The following is a 14,716-nucleotide window of genomic DNA, read 5'->3' as shown; positions in this document are numbered from 1 at the left end:
AATAAGAGCTTGTCTAGTATAGCTGCAACACTGGCATCTACCTGCAAGATGGAAATTTGCCCAGGTCTGTCCTGTCCACAGAAAGCAGGAGAAATTCAATCCAACCAACATTAGCAAATTGATGGATGATGTCACATTCCTTGACAACATTCCAGGGCTAACACTGAAGACAGATGTTCCAGAACTAGCTGCATCCTTAGACAAGCAGTGCTCCGAAAGCTAGTGATTTGAAACAAACCTGTTGGATTTTAACCTGGTGTTGTAAGACTTCCTAGAAGGACAGCAAATACATGGGCATATCAACGCTGACAATTTGCCCTCAAAATTACACACAAGCTTGACTTGGAACTATGGGCTGGATTTTACAGCTTTTGGAAGTTTCAGGTGGCCTTTAGTAACCACTTACCAGGGAAACGGCCAATTAGCAGTGTGACAGGGGGAATTCCTTGCCCAATTTGCAACTAGTCCAAAGCGCCAGGCGGGATTAATAAGGGGATCAGAAATTGTGGGGAGAAGGCAGGAGAATGGGGATGAGAAACATATCAGCCCAGATTGAATGGCAGAGCAGACTCGACGGGCCGAATGGCCTAATTCTGCTGCTATGTTTTATGGGAAGGAGGTTATCCTGCAAACCAGAAGTCAGTCATAGCCACCAGTTTAAAAGGCTCCCTTGTCTTCACACTCGATCCTCATTGATTATATTTATTCCCTGTTTCTAGACTGTTACAATATAAAAACAGCCAACACTGCCACCTTTCCAAGCAGACTCTGCTGCTACACACAGCCATGGGTCTGTTTTCAGATCTTTCATCCAGATGGAGTCATCTCTTCATACAAACATAGAACAGGAGGACGCCCTGCTGCTGTATGTTGCGGACCCGGTGGGAGGAATGCCAGAGGTAATGAGGATCCTTAGGGAATTCGGGGACTTTTTGGGGTACAGGCTCAATATGGGGAAGAGCCAGCTGTTCGTAATTCAGCTAGGGGACCAGGAGAGGGGGATTGGCGAGCTCCCACTAAAAAGGGCGGAGAGGAGCTTCAGATATTTGGGGGTCCAGGTGGCCAGGAGCTGGGGGGCCCTGCATAGGCTTAACTTTACAAGGCTGGTGGAGCAAATGGAGGAGGAGTTCAAGAGGTGGGGCGCGTTGCCGCTGTCCCTGGCGGGTAGGGTGCAGTCAATCAAAATGACGGTGCTCCCAAGATTTTTATTCCTGTTCCAGAGCCTCCCCGTGTTTATCCCGAAGGCTTTTTTCAGGCGGGTTAACAGGAGTATAATGGAGTTTGTGTGGGCGCGAGGGACTCCGAGGGTGAGAAGGGTGTTCCTGGAGCGGAGTAGAGATAGGGGGGGCTGCCGCTGCCCAACCTCTGTGGGTACTACTGGGCCGCCAATGCGACAATGGTGCGCAAGTGGGTGATGGAGGGGGGAGGGGGCTGCATGGAAGAGGCTGGAGACGGAGTCCTGTGTGGGTACGAGTCTGGGGGCGCTGGCAACGGCGCTGCTGCCGCTCCCTCCAAGGAGGTATACCACGAGCCCGGTGGTGGTGGTGGTGGCGGCCCTCAAAATTTGGGGGCAGTGGAGGCGGCATAGGGGGGGAAGTTAGGGCCTTGGCGTGGACCCCATTACGGGGGAACCACCGGTTCGCCCCAGGAAGAACAGGTGGAGGGTTTTCGGGGTGGCACAGGGCAGGGATACGAAAGTTGGGGGACCTGTTTGTGGACGGGAAGTTCGCGAGCTTGGGTGAGCTGGAGGAGAAGTACGGGCTCCCCCCCGGGGAACACCTTCAGGTACTTACAGGTAAGGGCGTTTGCCAGGCGGCAGGTGGTGGAATTCCCACGGCTTCTGCCACAAACAGTACAGGACAGGGTGCTCTCGGGGGGGTGGGTGGGAGTGGGGAAGATCTCGGAAACTTACCAGGTGATGCAGGAGGAGGAGGAGGCCTCAGTGGTGGAGTTGAAAGGTAAGTGGGAGGAGTTGGGAGAAGAGATCGAAGAGGGGAAGTGGGCAGATGCCCTAGGGAGGGTGAACTCTTCCTCTTCATGCGCGAGGCTCAGCCTCATACAGTTTAAGGTGCTGCACAGGGCACACATGACCGGGACAAGGATGAGCAGGTTCTTTGGGGGTGAGGACAGGTGTGTTAGGTGCTCAGGGAGCCCAGCAAATCACACCCATATGTTCTGGGCATGCCCAGCGCTGGAGGAATTTTGGAAGGGCGTAGCGAGGACGGTGTCGAGGGTGGTAGGATCCAGGGTCAAACCAGGCTGGGGGCTCGCAATATTTGGGGTGGCAGAGGAGCCGGGAGTGCAGGAGGCGAAAGAGGCCGGAATTCTGGCCTTTGCGTCCCTGGTAGCCCGGCGAAGGATTCTCCTTCAGTGGAAAGATACGAGGCCCCCAAGCGTGGAATCCTGGATCAGCGATATGGCAGGGTTCATTAAATTGGAGAGGGTGAAATTCGCCTTGAGAGGGTCTGTACAAGGGTTCTTTAGGCAGTGGCAACCGCTCTTAGACTTTCTTTTTTTTAAAAATATATTTTATTCAAATTTTTCGGCCAAACAAAACCATACAAAGGTTTTTCCTTTTTACAACAATAAAACAATATAAATAAGTGACCGTTTTTTAACAAATAGATAAATAATATATAAACTAAATGGCAACTGTTATAGCAAAAATAATAACTCTCCCAAATAATAAAATCAAACAATCCAGTATACATAACCAAGTACAAATATCTATACAAAAACACCCGAGGACCCACCCGAGCACCACCCTCCACCCCCCCCCCCCCCCCCCGAGCACCACCCTCCACCCTCCACCCCCCCCCCCCCCCCCGGGTTGCTGCTGCTGCCTTCCCATTTCCTTTATCGTTCTGCGAGGTAGTTAATGAACGGTTGCCACTGCCTGGTGAACCCCTGAGCCGAACCCCTTAGTACAAACTTCATCCGTTCTAGTTTTATAAACCCTGCCATGTCGTTTATCCAGGTCTTCACGCCCGGGGGTTTGGCTTCCTTCCACATAAGCAATATCCTTCGCCGGGCTGCTAGGGACGCAAAGGCCAAAACATCAGCCTCTCTCGCCTCCTGCACTCCCGGCTCTTCTGCAACCCCAAATATAGCCAACCCCCAGCTTGGCTCGACACGGACCCCCACCACCTTCGAAAGCACATTCGCCACCCCCACCCAGAACCCCTGCAGTGCCGGGCATGACCAAAACATGTGGGTGTGGTTTGCTGGGCTCCTCGAGCATCTCCCACACCTATCCTCTACCCCGAAAAATTTACTGAGCCTTGCTCCGGTCATATGCGCCCTGTGCAAAACCTTGAATTGTATCAGGCTAAGCCTGGCGCACGAGGACGAAAAGTTTACCCTACGTAGGGCATCTGCCCACAGCCCCTCTTCAATCTCTTCCCCCAGCTCTTCTTCCCATTTTCCCTTCAGCTCATCCACCATGATCTCCCCCTCGTCTCTCATTTCCCTGTATATATCCGACACCCTACCATCCCCCACCCATGTCCCCGAGATCACTCTATCCTGAATCTCCTGCGTCGGGAGCTGCGGGAATTCCCTCACCTGTTGCCTCGCAAAAGCCCTCAGTTGCATGTACCGAAATGCATTCCCTTGGGGCAACCCATATTTTTCCGTCAGCGCTCCCAGACTCGCAAACGTCCCGTCTAAGAACAGATCCCTCAGTTGCACAATCCCAGCTCTCTGCCAAGCTCTAAATCCCCCATCTATTCTCCCCGGGACAAACCTATGATTATTTCTTATCGGGGACCGCACCGAGGCTCCCGTCATTCCCCTATGCCGTCTCCACTGCCCCCAAATTTTCAGTGTTGCCACCACCACTGGACTTGTGGTGTATTTCTTCGGGGAGAACGGAAATGGCGCCGTCGCCAGTGCTTGTAGGCTGGTTCCTTTGCAGGACGCCATCTCCAATCTCTTCCACGCCGCTCCCTCTCCTTCTCCCAGCCACTTACACACCATTGAGATATTGGCGGCCCAATAGTACTCACTTAAGCTCGGTAGTGCCAGTCCCCCCCTATCCCTGCTACACTGCAAAAACCCCCTCCTCACTCTCGGGGTCTTCCCAGCCCACACAAAACTCATAACACTTTTCTCGATTTTCTTGAAAAAAGCCTTCGTGACCATCACCGGGAGGCACTGAAACACAAAAAGGAATCTCGGGAGGACTACCATTTTGACCGCCTGCACCCTACCCACCAGTGACAGGGGCACCATGGCCCATCTCTTAAAATCCTCCTCCATCTGTTCCACCAATCATGTTAGATTAAGCCTATGTAAGGTTCCCCAACTCCTGGCTATCTGAATCCCTAAGTACCGGAAATCTCTTGCTACCTTCCTCAGCGGTAGATCATCTATTCCCCTGCTCTGCTCCCCCGAACGCACCACAAACAACTCACTCTTCCCCATATTCAATTTATACCCCGAGAATTCCCCAAACTCTGAGTGTCCGCATTATCTCTGGCATCCCCTCCACCGGGTCCGCAACATACAGCAATAAGTCATCTGCATACAATGATACCCGGTGTTCTTCCCCTCCCCTGAGTACTCCCCTCCACTTCCTGGAGCCCCTCAGTGCTATGGCCAGGGGCTCAATTGCTAATGCAAACAGTAACGGAGACAGGGGACACCCCTGCCTCGTCCCTCTATAAAGACGGAAGTAGTCAGACCTCTGCCTGTTCGTGGCCACACTTGCCACCGGGGCCCTATATAGCAGTTGTACCCATTCAATAAACCCTTCTCCAAAGCCAAATCTCCTCAACACTTCCCACAGATAATCCCACTCCACTCTGTCGAATGCTTTCTCGGCGTCCATCGCCACCACTATCTCCGCCTCCCCCTCTGGTGGGGGCATCATCATCACCCCTAGCAGCCTCCGTATGTTCGTGTTCAGCTGTCTCCCCTTAACGAACCCAGTTTGATCCTCGTGGACCACCCCCGGGACACAATCCTCTATCCTCGTCGCCATCACCTTGGCCAGGAGCTTAGCATCTACATTCAAAAGGGAAATGGGCCTGTCGGACCCACACTGCAGCGGGTCTTTTTCCTTCTTCAAAAGTAGCGATATCGTCGCCTCCGACATAGTCGGGGGCAACTTCCCCCCTTTCCCTGGCCTCATTAAAGGTTCTCGTCAAGAGCGGGGCCAGTAGGTCCATATATTTCCTATAAAATTCCACCGGGAACCCATCCGGTCCCGGGGCCTTCCCCGCCTGCATGCTCCCAATCCCCTTTACCACCTCCTCCATCTCAATCTGTGCTCCCAGCCCCGCCCTCTCCTGCTCCTCCACCTTCGGGAATTCCAGCTGATCGAGGAAACACATAATTCCCTCCTTCCCTTCCAGGGGCTGAGCCTTATATAACCTCTCATAGAATGCCTTGAACACCCCGTTTACTCTCTCCGCTCCCCGTTCCATCTCTCCCTCCTCGTCTCTCACCCCACCTATCTCCCTCGCCGCTCCCCTCTTCCTCAATTGGTGGACCAGTAGCCGACTCGCCTTCTCTCCATACTCATACTGTACACCCTGTGCCCTCCTCCAGTGTGCCTCTGCCTTACCCGTGGTCAGCAGGTCAAATTCCACATGTAACCTTTGTCTTTCCCTGTACAGTCCCTCCTCCGGTGCCTCTGCATATTGCCTGTCCACCCTCAGAAGTTCTCTCAACAATCGCTCCCTTTCTTTACCCTCTTGCTTCCCTTTATGTGCCCTTATGGATATCAGTTCCCCTCTGACCACTGCCTTCAATGCCTCCCAGACCACTCCCACCTGAACCTCTCCGTTGTCATTAAGCTCCAAGTACCTTTCGATACACTCCCTCACCCTTAGACATACCCCCCTCATCCGCCAATAAGCCCATATCCATTCTCCAGATTGGGTGCTGTTCTTTTTCCTCTCCTACCTCCAGATCTACCCAATGTGGAGCGTGGTCCGAAATGGCTATGGCCGTATACTCCGTCCCTGTCACCTTCGGAATCAGTGCCCTTCCCAAGACAAAAAAGTCTATCCGTGAATATACCTTGTGAACATGGGAGAAAAATATGAGAACTCCTTACTCCTCGGCCTAATAAATCTCCAGGGGTCTCCTCCTCCCATCTGTTCCATGAAGTCCTTGAGCACCCTGGCCGCTGCCGGCCTCCTCCCGGTCCTGGACCTCAACCGGTCCAGCCCTGGATCAAGCACCGTATTGAAGTCCCCCCCCATTACCAACTTTCCCGCCTCCAGGTCCGGGATACGCCCCAACATACGCCTCATAAAGTTTGCATCATCCCAGTTCAGGGCGTATACATTCACCAGAACCACCGCCTCCCCTTGCAATCTGCCACTCACCATCACCATCACCCCCACTATCCGCCACTATGGTCTTTGCCTCAAACAGTACCAGTTTCCCCACTAGGATAGCCACCCCCTTATTCTTCGCATCTAAACCCGAATGAAACACCTGCCCCACCCATCCTTTACGTAGTCTGACCTGGTCTATTAGTTTCAAGTGCGTCTCCTGCAACATAACCACATCTGCCTTTAATTTCTTTAGGTGTGCGAGTACCCGTGCCCTTTTATTCAGCCCGTTCAGCCCTCTCACGTTCCCAGTGATCAGCCGGGTTGGGGGGCTCTTTACCTACCCCCCCTTGTCGACTAGCCATCCCCTCTTTTAACCCAGCTCCTCACCCGGTTCCCACGTACCTGTATATCCCACCGACGGTGCCCCCAACGTCTCGACCACCCCGTCCCATAACAGCTCCCCCTTCTCCTTGGCAGCAGCAACCCAGTTAACTCCACCCCCCCCCCCCCCCCCCCCCAATCACCCTCCGCTAGATCCCCCTCTAGCGTAGTTGCACCTCCCATGTTGTTCCAGAAGTCAGCGAACTCTGGCTGACCTCGGCTACCCCCTTTGCCCTCGGCCCCTCACTGTGCGAGGCCCCCTCCTTCCTGCGTCCCTGTTCCAGCCATAATTTTCATAACGGGCTCTTAGACTTTCTGGCAGAACGATAGACATTGGTCAATGGCAGCAGCAGCTCGGGGGGGTGGGGGGGGGGGGGGGGGGGGGGGGGGGGAGTTTACTTTATTTTTGTTTATGTTATTTACACTGGAAGGGTCTGAGGGAGTGTATACACCTGTTGTCTTAAGTCGGGGTGTTAATGTTATTTTATTATTTAGGTACGGGGGGGGGTTTGGGCGTTGCTTTTTTAGATTGTGTTTTGTACTTAACCCCGTTGGGTTCTTTTTTCTTTCTCATTTTGTTATTGATATTTTATGAAAACCTTTAATAAAAAATTTTTTTTTTTTTAAAACATAGAACAGGAGTAGGCTATTTGGCAACTTGAGCCTGCGCCACCATTTAACCAGGCCATGGTTGAACTGACAGGAAACTCAAATCTGCATCCCACTGATCCCATTGACGCATCTCCAAACCGTCCCCTTTCCCAGAACCCGGGCAGACCCAGATTTCCTCCCTTCCCTCCCAGCCCTAGTAGTCGCCAGAGACGTGGGAGCCCCCAATACCATCCCCCCTCTCCCTACCAGAGCCCTGCAGCCCCCCAGCCCAGGCACCCCCCCCCTCCCCTCCCCAGCCCCCCCTGATGCCCCCTCCCTAGCCCCTTCCCCACCGTTAGACCCCTTCCCTACACCCCGCCCCCCTCCCCAAACCCCCCATCCCCTCCCCAACCTCTTCCCCACCCATTAGTCCCCTCCCCAACCCCTTCCCCACCAGTTAGCCCCCTCCCCAGCGCCCCTGCCCCCTCCCCTCAGCCCCTTCCCCACCCGTTAGCCCCCTCCCCAGGCCCCCCTTGCCTCCTCCCCAGCCCCCCCCCCAGCCGCCCCCCTGCCTCCTCCCCAGCCGCCCCCCCCCTGCCTCCTCCCCAGCCTCCTCCCCAGCCCCCCCCTTGCCTCCTCCCCAGCCCCCCCCCTTGCCTCCTCCCCAGCCCCCCCCCCTTGCCTCCTCCCCAGCCCCCCCCCCTTGCCTCCTCCACAGCCCCCCCCCCCTTGGCCTCCTCCCCAGCCCCCCCCCCCTTGGCCTCCTCCCCAGCCCCCCCCCCCTGGCCTCCTCCCCAGCCCCCCCGCCCACCCCCCCCTTGGCCTCCTCCCCAGCCCCCCCCCCCCCCCCCCCCCTTGGCCTCCTCCCCAGCCCCCCCCCCCCCCCCTTGCCTCCTCCACCCCCTCCCCAGCCACTTCCCCACTCCTGGCAACCCCCTTCCCACCCCTGGCAGCCCCCTCCCCAGCCACATCCCCACCCCTGGCAGCCCCCTCCCCAGCCACATCCCCACCCCTGGCAGCCCCCTCCCCAGCCCCTTCCCCACCCCTGGCAGCCCCCTCCCCAGCCCCTTCCCCACCCCTGCCAGCCCCCTTCCCCACCCCTCGCAGCCCCCTTCCCCAGCCCCTTCCCTTCTCCTGGCAACCCCCTCCCCAGCCATTTCCCACCCCTGGCAGTGCCCCTCCCCACCCCTGGCAGTGCCCCTCCCCACCCCTGGCAGTGCCCCTCCCCACCCCTGGCAGTGCCCCTCCCCACCTGGCAGTGCCCTTCCACCAGCCCCTTCCCCACCCGTGCCAGCCCCTTCCCCACCCGTGGCAGCCCCCTTCCCCACCCCTCGCAGCCCCCTTCCCCACCCCTGGCAGCGCCCTTCCCCAGCCCCTTCCCTTCTCCTGGCAACCCCTACCCAGCCACTTCCCCACCCTGGCAACCCCCTCCCCAGCCACTTTCCCACCCCCTGGCAGCCCCCTCCCCAGCCCCTTCCCCACCCCTGGCAACCCCCTCCCCAGCCACATCCCCACCCCTGGCAACCCCCTCCCCAGCCCCTTCCCCACCCCTGGCAGCCCCTTCCCCACCCCTGGCAGCCCCCTCCCCAGCCACTTCCCCACCCCTGGCAGCCCCCTCCCCAGCCACTTCCCCACCCCTGGCAACCCCCTCCCCAGCCACATCCTCACCCCTGGCAGCCCCCTCCCCAGCCACATCCTCACCCCTGGCAGCCCCCTCCCCAGCCCCTTCCCCACCCCTGCCAGCCCCCTTCCCCACCCCCTCGCAGCCCCCTTCCTCACCCCTGGCAGCGCCCTTCCCCAGCCCCTTCCCTTCTCCTGGCAACGCCCTCCCCAGCCATTTTCCCACCCCTGGCAGCCCCTTCCACACCTGGCAGCGCCCCTCCCCAGCCACTTCCCCACCTCTGGCAGCCCCCTCCCCCCTGCCAGACTGTGGCTCCTTTCTCTGGGTGAGTCTTGTAGCCACAGCCCGGGGCTGAGGGAAGGCGGTTCAGCTGCAGGCCGGGCCTGGGCCCTGCAGCCTGGGCCTCGCTGCTGAATTCAGCCACTCACTCACCGGTCATGGAAAACCAGGAAAGGCCTGTCCCGGGGCAGCTGGAAGAAGCGGAGCTGCGGGCAGGCGGCCAGCGCCTCCCACACGAACTGCTTGGTGGCGGCGTCGAGCAGCAGCGGGCAGGGGGGGAGGCAGTTGTCCAGGCGGAACCACAGGGTGGAGAAGGTGATGCCGTCCAGCCCCTCCAGAGCCACTTCATCCAGCAGCCAGTCCAGCGCCGCCATCACCGCCACCCAGAGCCGGCGGCGGCTCAGCAAAGACACGCGTTTGTGCTGCAGAGCGGCTCAAAACCCCGGCCCGGCACCCGTATACACACTCACTCATATACACACACCCGTATACACACTCACTCATATACACACACCCGTATACACACTCACTCATATACACACACCCGTATACACACTCACTCATATACACACACCCGTATACACACTCACTCATATACACACACCCGTATACACACTCACTCATACACACACACCCGTATACACACTCACTCATACACACACACCCGTATACACACTCACTCATACACACACACCCGTATACACACTCACTCATATACACACACCCGTATACACACTCACTCGTATACACACACCCGTATACACACTCACTCGTATACACACACCCGTATACACACTCACTCGTATACACACACCCGTATACACACTCACTCGTATACACACACCCGTATACACACTCACTCGTATACACACACCCGTATACACACTCACTCGTATACACACACCCGTATACACACTCACTCGTATACACACACCCGTATACACACTCACTCGTATACACACACCCGTATACACACTCACTCATATACACACACCCGTATACACACTCACTCATATACACACACCGTATACACACTCACTCATATACACACACCCGTATACACACTCACTCATATACACACACCCGTATACGCACTCACTCATATACACACACCCGTATACGCACTCACTCATATACACACACCCGTATACGCACTCACTCATATACACACACCCGTATACGCACTCACTCATATACACACACCCGTATACGCACTCACTCATATACACACACCCGTATACGCACTCACTCATATACACACACACCCGTATACACATAGAACATATAGAACAATACAGCACAGTACAGGCCCTTCGGCCCACGATGTTGCACCGAAACAAAAGCCATCTAACCTACACTATAATACTCACTCATATACACACACCCGTATACACACTCACTCATATACACACACCCGTATACACACTCACTCATATACACACACCCGTATACACACTCACTCATATACACACACCCGTATACACACTCACTCATATACACACACCCGTATACACGCTCACTCATATACACACACCCGTATACACGCTCACTCATATATACACACACCCGTATACACGCTCACTCATATATACACACACCGGTAAACATACACACCCGTATACACACACCCGTACACACTCAGTCATATACACACACCCATATACACACACACCGGTATACACACACACACGTACATACTCACTCATATACACACACCCATATACACACACACCGATATACACACACACCCGTATACACACTCACTCATATACACACTCACTCATACACACACACACCGGTATACACACACACTCACTCATACACACACACACCGGTATACATTCACTCATATACACACACCCGTATACACACACACCCATATACACACACACCCATATACACACTCACTCATACACACACACACCGGTATACACACACACTCACTCATACACACACACCGGTATACACTCACTCATATACACACACCCGTATACACACACACCCATATACACACACCCGTACACACTCACTCATATATACACACCGGTATACGCACGCACCCGTATACACACACACCCATATACACTTACTCATATGCACACACCCATATATAGACACACCGGTATACACACTCACTCATATACACACACCCGTATACACAGTCACTCATATACACACACCCATATACACACTCGCTCGTATACACACACCCGTATACACACTCGCTCATATACACACACCCGTATACACACACCCGTATACACACTCACTCATATACACACACCCATATACACACTCACTCATATACACACACGGGTATACACACTCACTCATATACACACACCGGTATACACACTCACTCATATACACACACCGGTATATACACTCACTCACATACACACACTGGTATACACACTTACTCATACACGCTCACTCATATACACACACCGGTATACACACTCACTCATATACACACACCGGTATACACACTCACTCATATACACACACCCGTATACACACTCACTCATGTACACACACTGGTACACACACTCATATACACACACCCGTTTACACGCTCACTCATATACACACCCGTATACACACTCACTCATATACACACATCGGTAGACACACACTCATATATACACACCCGTATACACACTCACTCATTTACACAGATACACACACCCGTATGCTCACTCATATAAACACACCCGTATACACACTCACTCATATACACACACCTGTATACACGCTCACTCAAATACACACACGTGTATACACACTCACTCATATACACACACACATATACACACACCCATATACATACTCACTCATATACACACACCCGTATACACACACCCACACCCATATCACACACCCATATACACGCACACACACCCGTATACACATTCACTCACTCATGTACACACACCGGTATACACACACACTCGTTTACACACACACCCGTATACACACATATTACGCACTCACCTTTATACGCACACCCGTATACACACTCACTCATATACACACACCCGTATACACACTCACTCATATACACACACCAGTATACGCACTCACTCATATACCACACTCATACATACACACATTGATATACATACTCATACATATACCCACACACATTGATATGCACACTCACACATATCCCACACACTCATATACACAATTACATACCCACACACACACTCATATACACAATTATATACCCACACACTCTTATATCAAACACAGACATATACCCACACGCTTATATAGCCACACTTTAAAAACATTTTTTTTAGAGTACCCAATTATTTTTCTTTTCCAATTAAGGGGCAATTTAGCGTGGTCAATACACCTAACCTGCACATCTTTAGCTGTGAGGGTGAAACCCCACACAGACACGGGGAGAATGTGCAAACTCCACACGGACAGTGACCAAGGGCCGGGATTCAGACCTAGGTCCTCAGCGCCACAGTCCCCAGTGCTAACCACTTAGCACAGTGTGTGCCCCTACACCACACACTTATACCCACACATCATATACACACACATGTACACATACACTCATATACCCACATACTCATATACCCACACAGGCACTCCTGTACCCCCCACACACACACATACTCATATACCCACACACACTCAAAGACACAATTATATATCCACACACTCATATCCACATACTCATATACACATTCATAAATCCACACACACACATAAGCAATTATACACACACACTCATATTCACAATTATATACCCACACACTCATATACATACACACACCCGTATACACACTCACTCATATACACACACACATATACACACTCATATACCCACACACTCATATACACAGTTATATACCCATACACATATATACACACTCGTACACCCACACACATATACACAGTTATATACCCACACATTCATATACAGTTATATACCCACCCACTCATGCAGTTATATACCTACACTTATTTACGCACCTATACACACACACACTCATATACATACACACTTTTGTACACACTCATAACAAAGTATTCACATACACCTATACTCATATACATAGACATTCATATACACAGTTTATAGCCACACACTCATTTACACAATTATATACCCACAGACTCATATGCACAATTATATACTCACACACACATCCACAAATATATACCCACACACTCATATACACAATTATATACCAACACACTCAGAAACACAATTATATACTCACACACTCATGTACAAATTGTATACTCACACATTCATATACACAATTATATACCCATACACACAATTATATATCCACACTCATGTACACAATTATTTACACATACTCTCATATACACAATCCTATACACACATACATACACACTCACTCATGCACACAATTATGTACACCCAGTCAGATACACAAACATTCACACATATTCATACATATACACACTCACTCAAATACATATTCATGTATATACACACACATTAAAACATTTACACACAGTTACTCATACACATGCTCATATACACACTCACTCATATACGCAATTATATACCCATGTACTTACATACCCTCACTCATAACACACACCCACATACTTGTAAACACACAGTCTTATACACAATTATATACGCACACAATCAGACACACACATTCCCACATATACAGTCATATATACCCACTCACATACATGCACACGCAAATATATGTACACTCTGGATGCTCCGGTTTCCTCCCACAGTCCAAAGATGTGCGGGTTAGGTGGATTGGCCGATAAATTGCTCTTTGTGTCCAAAAAGGTTGGGTGGGGTTACTGGGTTTACGGGGATAGGGTGGAGGTGTGGGCTTGGGTAGGGTGCTCTTTCCAAGGGCCGGTGCAGACTCGATGGGCTGAATGACCTCCTTCTGCACTGTAAATTCCATGATTCTGTGACCTCTGCGCCTTGAGTGGTGGTGCCCAAGGCTTGGCTCAGTCTCTGATGACCATGGCTGAGGGCCTCGATATCATGTCCCAGTTGATGAGGGACATGTCCCAGACACAGGTGGACATTGCCGAGGCCCTGCAGAGCACGGCCCAGCCGCTGAGAACCAGCTCCAGGTGACTCCAAGGCTTCTGGAGTTCACTCCAGCTGCCCCCCTCCGTCCCAGGGAGTTACCCAGTGCCCTACGGGCACCTTCAGGAGGAAGAAATGCTGGAGCCCAACCTGGAACCTTCCACCAAGGATATTACAGTGGTCTCCAGTTCCTCTGAATCCCCCCCCCCCCTCTTGACTCCGGCACATCTGGAGGTCATGCGGATAGAACAGGGTGGCACTGCGCTGCCTGTGATACCGATAAGTCAGCAAGGTCCCTCTGGCCACAGGCCCTCCAGAGGACATCCGGCAAGGCCCACAGGGCACAGAAAGCAGGAGGCAGCCTCCACCACTGATGTGCATCCTGGGGACACACCTAGATGTAGCAGTAGGCCACGGAAGATCAGGAAGAGTGAGGAGCACTGGTGAGGTCACTGTCCTTAGCCGGGGGGAATGGAAATCTGTCACAATGAA

At 53.0% G+C, this 14,716-nt stretch overlaps 1 protein-coding gene across 1 annotated transcript in view; it reads right to left on the bottom strand.

The window, feature by feature from the left end:
• LOC140394415 (general transcription factor 3C polypeptide 1-like) overlaps positions 1-9,583 on the bottom strand; it is a 97,260-nt gene extending 87,677 nt beyond the window's left edge. The window contains exon 1 of the mRNA XM_072481667.1: positions 9,316-9,583. Within this exon, the coding sequence (XP_072337768.1) occupies positions 9,316-9,536 (221 nt within the window). The 5' untranslated portion in view covers positions 9,537-9,583. The remainder of the gene's footprint in view (positions 1-9,315) is intronic.
• Between the last annotated feature and the right edge of the window lie 5,133 nt (positions 9,584-14,716).

This window comes from Scyliorhinus torazame, chromosome 17 (assembly GCF_047496885.1).
Source record: "Scyliorhinus torazame isolate Kashiwa2021f chromosome 17, sScyTor2.1, whole genome shotgun sequence".
Lineage (NCBI taxonomy): Eukaryota > Metazoa > Chordata > Chondrichthyes > Carcharhiniformes > Scyliorhinidae > Scyliorhinus > Scyliorhinus torazame.
Note: the sequence above shows the minus strand (reverse complement) of the source record. Positions and strands in the feature narration are given on the sequence as shown.